General features: G+C 38.2%; 1 protein-coding gene across 1 annotated transcript in view; it reads left to right on the top strand.

The window, feature by feature from the left end:
- Positions 1-8,162, top strand: part of LOC111869510 (transmembrane protein 245) — a 59,093-nt gene that overhangs the window by 10,873 nt on the left and 40,058 nt on the right. The window contains exons 4-6 of the mRNA XM_023861085.2: positions 2,446-2,507; positions 3,116-3,215; positions 5,758-6,141. Of these exons, the coding sequence (XP_023716853.1) occupies positions 2,446-2,507; positions 3,116-3,215; positions 5,758-6,141 (546 nt within the window). The remainder of the gene's footprint in view (positions 1-2,445; positions 2,508-3,115; positions 3,216-5,757; positions 6,142-8,162) is intronic.

Raw genomic sequence — 8,162 nt, 5'->3', positions numbered from 1 at the left:
TACACACACACACCCATCGTCACAGGGGGTGACCACAGTGTTCTGCCTTAATTTGTGGCGTTTTTCTAAGAACTGGCTGCCATGTACTGTGCGAAATCAATCGATCTGGCAAGAATAAAATGTGGACATCCCTCTTCTAAGAATTCCAATTGAGTGTGTTAGTGTGGCCAGCTCAGGGCAATATGATATTATAAACACAAGCACATATCACGTCTCTGCTGTTTATAGCTTCAGAGCAAAGAAAACACGCCATTCATAACAGCTTGAACGAGGAAATCGCTCGCAAGAGCAACAGGAACTTTGCTGCAAGACAGGCATATGTAACGATCACTTAGCGCAGCTAAACTCCTGTCGTCGTTCTCGTTGTTCTCCTGACAACAGGCCAGCGAAAAATCTAACAATCTACAGCAAAACCATCAAATATTATGGGCGTTATAACGTAGGTGTGCAGCTGGACGAAACATACACGTCAAACCCCCCCAGACGATTTAAATACCTGACGAAACATACACGTCAAACCACGCTGAACGGTTAAAAAAAATAGGGCCAATAACTCCAACTCTCGACAACACACACCATAATGGCACCTTATCACTGTGAAGTGGCCTCTCATGGAGCTCTCTGGGATTGTTACCACTCCAATAGTGCATATTCTGCTTGTTGACATATCCGGATAGGCGAAAATGTGCCTCATCACTAAAGAAAACAAGTGCGTCAGGCAGTAAAGTTTCCAATAACATTTCGCACGCCATTATTCGGTTCTGGAAATCACGTGGTGACAATTCTTGTACAACAACCATCTTATAGGGATGGAAAGGAAGATGTTTATGAAGAATTCGGCACATTTTGAATGATTGGCTATGTCTAGGGCGACTGCATGTTTGAGAGCGGAGAGTCTTGGAGATCTCAAAATCAACTCTCGAACTGCCTCCACATTTTCTGGTGTTGTAGTGGTCTGTTGTCGTCCTGATGATTTTTTCACCACACTCCTGGTTGTCCTAAAGTTCTCTACCCACAAAACAACCAATTTCCGGTCGGGAACCAGACCTCTGGGCTTAATTCCGAAGTGAGTACAGAACGCACGTAGGAATGGTTCAAAAAATAGGCTTCAACAGCAAACGCACGCTGCTCACTCATCCACCTCATGTTTCCTACTGAGGGGTATTTGACAGAAACTTCTGCGACTGTTGCATTCACCGAGCCTATCCCCACTTTTCTGCAACCTCCCCTCCCTTCACAATGCGTCTTCAAAAGAAGGAAGTTTCTGCGCCCCACCCTGTATTAATCACACCACATGTTTTGGTCACTTTGACCATTATCAGCATGAGCATAGTATATGTTTTGTTATGTATATCCACCTGATGATAGTGAAAACAGACCAAAACATATTGTGAGATTAATTTAATAAACTGACTGACTTATTGTTTTCACTTGATATCAACTGTTTTATTATACAATAACCAAAACGTTATGTGTGATGGTACAAAACCGACGTTTCTCAAAGAATCTTGTTTCATCAAAACACTTTAGATGAGCCTTACATTTTACTCTCTTGGTTGCTTAATTTCCCAGAGGTTTGCTACTGTGGGTCATTTTGAGTGGTTTCTTGGAGCTTGGTTTTGACAGGAATGGCTTCTGCAATGTTGAAAGAGTTTAGAACCACTGAGTTAGCCATTGCCTTATTCAGTTAATTATGAATTTCCTGTGGATGGAACACTCTTAAGGAGCCACACTCAGAAGAGAAGTATAATTTGTAGAGTTGTTTAGGCAGTGCTTTTTTCAGTTTGTATGTTCATGTCTTCACATGCCAGATCCTTCTCATACCTGCATGTTGCTCTTGCTGTTGTTCTGCACCTTGGTGGACAGAAATGTGTGTGAGAAGATTATTGTATGATTCTTTACATATTCATTTCATTTGTTGTGAAAGTAATTGATCCTTCTTTGAGATATAATCAGACTCAGTAAGTAAATTAATTGGTTTATAATAGTGAGTGAAAAATAATTTTTGTAAGCTGCATGTATAGCGTAGACCTCATATTGATATTGGTACCTCCTGGCGTCAGACATTATGAAATATACAGTGTCTGCACTTTCTCTTCAGATACTAATCATTGACTCTGATTAGCCAGTTGTCCCTGTGTAGAGTATGAAGTTATGGGAAGGAATAGCCAGATTACACCCACAAGATCAATATTCTTTGAGCATGTGATTCTTCTCTCTTTCTGCCTGTTTAACACTGGAGATATGATCAACTTTATGAAAAATTTGTCTGGTTTGTATTTGCTAGTGAACCACATTCGTGTGATAGCTGCCAAAGCAGAAAGTGTTGGTTATTTCTACTGGAAGTGGAAGTGTTCATCTGTACTGTTGTCAAAATTGCAATGGTTTATGGATTATTGAAGGTTATAACTAGAGAACTGAAGTGCTGTTTTTATGTTTGTGCAGGGAAGTGTGTTTCATACACTGATGCTGTGAAGATGGTTTTAATGCTAAAAAATGAAGCTAAGGTGAGTTTGCTTTTGTTGCATTTATTATTGGGTTGTTTATGTGCAGTTACATATAAAGTAACCATCTGCCATTTGAACTGTATAATTTTATACTTTTTTTTTCTTTATTAGTTTTATTACCTGGATTTTATTGTCCTGTATTTATATATTGTACCCTGGTGTCCTTCCTAGCAACTATTCTGCCCAGTAGCTGTCTTCTACACATGTACTGATTCTGGATTTTGGAGACTAGCAGTGTTGACTTATTTATTTAAGTCAGCACTTTGCAGAATATTTAATTTCTGGTGTAATATAAATTATTTATTTCCCCCTCCTTAAACAAGACTCTGACTGAATGTTATCAATTGTGTAGCACTGCTGCACTTCATTTTGGAGTTTGCGTGTTTGAATCTCAACTTGGATATCAGCTGTTCTGTCTGTCGTATTTGTTGTGGGTTTCCTTAGTCCCTCTGGGCAAATGCCACAGTAGTACCACAGATAGGTCAGAGTGTTTCCTTCCACATCCTTCCCAACTCACTAATCACTAACATTTGACATAAGTATGAAAAGACTCTGGAATGTTAATGTACCAAGCCTTGGATGCAGTGTTCACATGTCTCCTGTCATAGGAAAGTGAGTCTGAGCTGGGTATTGCTGATGAAGGAAGGGCATATAAGGCTGAAATGGAAGTCAGTGAGCATCAGTCCCATGAACACGAAGAAGAACGTGGTGAGTGAACGCTTAAGACAGTATGACAACATGTGTGCTCAAAAATGATGAGCAGTCCCCAGCAGTATATGGTACTTGCTTTGCTTATACACTCAACTCTCGATTATCCGTGGGCAGAGAAACCGGTTTGCGGTTTAACTGGGGTTACTGGGGCATTTTTGAGGCTTATATGTTGTTTAATATTCATTCACTTATGTTTCACATGGTGAGTTGTAACACTATTTTCGCACTAGTGTGAACCGAGCTCTGCATTTTTTGGTCCCGTTATACTAACACAATGTTCTAAGGTAGGGCTGAAAGAATGCAAGGATTTATGGAAAGTTTCAAGGACAGATACACTGCCCCAGTTAGTCTCTTTGTATTGATCTTCAAGTGCGTTAGCAAAATGTCAGAGTGTAAAAGGAAGCATGAGGAAGAGGTGGACAGTGCTGCTAGTAAGAAAATATCACATGGTGACATGGTGCTGCTCTTAATCATTTGGAATCCTTACTAGACTATTCTTGAGAGTGAAGAGTACAGTTTATTAAGTGACAAGCTAATATTACATAGGCTTTGTATGGATAGCCGTAAAAAGGAAAATGCTGCGAAAAAGCAAACGACACTATTACATTTTTTTAAGTGTTAAGTGTGAATATTCATAAAAAGTGTTGGATGTTGTTGAACACTGTGATTGAAATAACTAATTCATACTTCAGTGTAATGTAAAAAAAAGTATTAAATAGGCCATGAGATGACATAAAAATGAGGTTGAATAATTTAAAATTTTTAAATTTAAATTGAAGATTTTAAAAATGCCAAAATTCAAAAGTCAGATTGACGTATGTAAATTAACAAAGATTTTATACATATCTGACAAATATCAGCAAGGGGATTCTGATATATTGGGACCTATTAACAATGGAGAAATGAACAAATAAGAAAGCTGGTGTTCTTAAATTTTAAACTACATGCAGTGTAACAGCTATGTGAGAGTATACACCTGATGATGGCCATTTACGGCCAAAACATGTAGTGTAGAAGAAGAGAAGACAAAAGAGCTACAATAAATTGTTGCACTTAGGACGGAGTTTGTGTCATACATTGTGTAACAAGATGTAAGGTTTTCCAGCAGAGAACCAAATGGTTTTATTGCTTTCATCTATTTTATGACACCAGGGTCTGCTAAAATTTGTCAAATGTTACAAACATAAGTGAATTTATAATGCAGAACAACTCTGTGAAGAACCGCGAAACCATTTTTGCAGTATGCATCAAAATTAAAAGAAAACATTGAAAATAGAGTATAATACTTTATATAAAAATTTTCAAATCTTCCGTTATAATATGTGACACTATGTTCTTTGCTGATAGAAACAAAGTTAATTCCAACCATTTATCATAAAAATTGTGTTAGATACAGGATTTTTAAACGCAATGCTTAAAATTGTTTAAGCGCCTTAACAGGAACAGACATATAAATGCAGAGTAGTAGCAACGGGCATTTAAACGCGCGCCAGCAGCTGGCATTTAAATAAACTATGGCCAACTCAAGCTTACCACCATTTCAAAAGTCTGGCGTTTAAAGGTTAATGATGACCTGGAGTTATTAGTGAGAGTCCTTTCCTAAGAGCATAGAATGTATCATACAAAAATACCATTTGAAAATCATTTTAAGTACTGAAATTGGTGTAGTGATCATGACAGTCTGGTATATATTCTGAAATGTATTGCAAATATAAAAATAATCTGTAACTTATTCTGACTGCTGTCATGCAGCATGGTCACTGTACTTCCTGTCATATATCAAGGAAAAGCATTTTTCAGTAATGTACCACACTACTCAGCCTCACATCCTACAGAATACCGCATTTTGTTACCATCTTTTTGGATATCTGGGTATAACTGACACAAATTTTGATATTGTAACTAAGAGAAATAAACTTTTCCCCATTCCTGAATCTTGTCACAGTATGGCTCTCTGAACCATATGAGAAATTGAGAAGAAGAATATTTTCATTGGAAACCTTAACTTCCTAATGACTGAAAAATACAATTTTGGGAGCTTCCTCACTGAAACCAATAGAAATGGAGAAAATTTTGAAAGCACTGCGTGATTTACTTGTGGAGTGGATTTGACCATTTACCTGCTTGTTGATTTTTATAGGTAAGAAGAATTCAAAGTCATTAGAGATAAATGAAAGTAAAAGTAATAGACTGTAATATAAAAAGATCAGATGCTGTAATGTTGATATTAGCAATGTTCTAGACGGTTCTTGTGGTTTTCACTTATTCCACTAAGGCATATGGCAGAATATGCCTTAATTAGGCCATGATCACTTAATTCTGAATCCTTTCCACTTCATCGTTTGTTTATCATTATACCATCTGACACCATGTAGTTTGTGATGCTGAAAGTGCCATAAAATGGCCCAGGAAAAAACCCAAGATAATGCTGAGTGTTTCTTTAATTGAGTAAGGTCACCTCCTTTACACTGCAGTTACCTTCAATGCATACATTTTTATTTAATACAAGAACCTTTACTGTTGTTCACTTTCTTTGTAGCTGAAGCATTATCCAGTGGGCAGTTAGAGAAGAAGGGGCCGACACCTGTGTCTGAGGGAAAGATTGAAGGCTCCTCTATTGATACCCAGATGTCACAACCAGCTGCTCTTCCATCGAGTTCTCAGCGCCGTATCAGTGAACCATCCCCATTTGAGTCTCCCAGGAATATGGGTTCACGTGCAGCCCTAGGTCTCCTGAAGACCTTGCAGTGGCAGGAAGCAAGACACCAGCACAGCACTGACACCACCTACAGCCAGCCCATGGGCAGCGACAAGTATCTGTATGGTGTTCTGTATGGCTGTGTTCTCATGCTCTTGTATAAACATAGCTGGTTTCTACAGCTCTGCCCTGTTCCCATTTTTGTCTACATAGTGAAGCATACAGGTGTGTGTTCCAGTAGGAAGGTTTTGCTAGCAACAGCTTTTGAAGCATAATTCAAAACTGACTTGCAGAGACTTTGTATTGCTTTCATAATGGCTGGCTGTCCACTCATAAAGCCCAAACTACAGGTTTGCAGGGCCTGTACTAGATTTCATCCACCCATTTTGATTTGGACAATTTTATGGTCCCCTTTATCTATGAGCTTAATTGAACTGTGTTTTTGAGACCTTTGACAGATTTTGACAAATCTTGATGTATAACATGTTTACCATGTTAAATGAGTATTATCATGTTTAACTTTCTTTCTCTTAAATTTAAATGAAGGATCACATTACCTGAGGACCTAATTAGATTTTTAAATATCTCATTTGAAGTTTTTGATAAATCTGTATTCATGGTGGCCCAAAGCTCAGTTAACTTGTTAGTAAAATATACACAAATACTTTAGAGATTTCTTTATTAATGATTGAATTTACAAAATTTGTTGGGCTGTTTTGAGAAGACATCTTGATTTACAATTTACCACATTGAAAAGTCACATGGAGTAATATCTCAGGAGTGTGGTGGCCTATCGATAACTCCATGTCAGCCTATCCATTCACTGAAATTAGTCGTTAAGAAATTCATCATGCTATCAAGGATAGTTGGGTGCCAAATGAAATTTACTCCATCATAGGAGGTATGGTGTTTCATTTCAGGAAGAAGACCATTTTCCATCATTTCAGTTGGCTGTCTCCAGTGACAGTATCACGAAAAAAGTGTGGACCTATAATTCCCCCACTCCAAATTCTGGCTCAAGCAGTATTTCCTCAGACATTTCAATTCCTCTTGGATGATTTGGTGATGGTTGTCATTTGCCCACTAGACACAATTATGATGGTTGACCCATTGACTCAGTTTGAAGATCATCTCTTATGTCCATAGAATGGGTTTGTGTAATTCAAGATCACCTTTGTTTTATGTAAGATACCATTTAAAATGCGACACATGCAGCAGTTTTGGACTGTGGCCTCAATTTTATCCTGTTTACAATTTGTTGTGAACTTATTCATGCAGTTACTGATTCAGTTGTGGCTATTCTCAATGGTTTAATAGGGCTGGCTGCCAAGACCTCTGTCACAGCCTATAAATTTTCATCAGTTGCTGCAGTTCATGGTTGTCCTGATCTGGGGTCGATCACTGATGGACCCTATTTTTTCATATCTTTTATTTAATTTGTAGATTGTCTTACATTTTGATGGTTGAACATCTAGAAATTCATTAAGAAACATTTCAATAACTGTAGTGTACTTTATAATATTTCATCCAGTTTCGAAAAGAAAAATTCTTTCATCTTAAGTTAGTTTACATTTCATAATAACAATAATGAAACAGTGGTGGTAATTGAAAAGCACCAAGGTACAATGTTACTGGTGCAGCTGCCTGCATGAAACTAGAGTAGCTGAATTAGAAAGAATGCATGCAGCTGACTCATGCCATTGTTAACAGGTTTCAGTCTGAACATTCCCAGTAATATGAGAGAATGTTTTAAGTTAACTGACTTTTGGGCCACTGTGTATATGCCACTCATTCAAGTATTGCCATGCGTAAGTTTCAGTGTCTTTAATTAATTTTAAAGTATGTGTTATGTGTCATTGGTGTCTCCACCTTATCGTGGTAAGGGGGTTTGAGTATGCCAAGGACCCTGAGAGCTATACCAGCGGTAGCGTAGCTACTGGCAGGGCCTCCCTTGCTGGACAGGTCAAAGGGTAGGCATCAGACGAAGAGAGAGACCAAAAAGTGATGCCGGAAGCAGCGTCATCAGTAGCGACTTGAAGCACAGAGCAAATGATGCTCGAGATGGTTCAAGTTCGTATAGCAGCAGGCGTGACCAGAGTGGTTTGAACGGCTGCTGTACTGCGATGTGGAAAGCAAATGGAAAAACTACCACATTATCACTTTTCCTGAATAGTCTCTTTCCAGAAACAGAGATACCATGTATGTGACATGTTTCCTCTGGAGACAAAACAATCTGGAGGTAAACT

This window comes from Cryptotermes secundus, unplaced genomic scaffold, assembly GCF_002891405.2.
Source record: "Cryptotermes secundus unplaced genomic scaffold, Csec_1.0 scaffold10, whole genome shotgun sequence".
Taxonomy (NCBI): domain Eukaryota; kingdom Metazoa; phylum Arthropoda; class Insecta; order Blattodea; family Kalotermitidae; genus Cryptotermes; species Cryptotermes secundus.
This window is presented reverse-complemented; position numbering and strand designations above follow the sequence as displayed.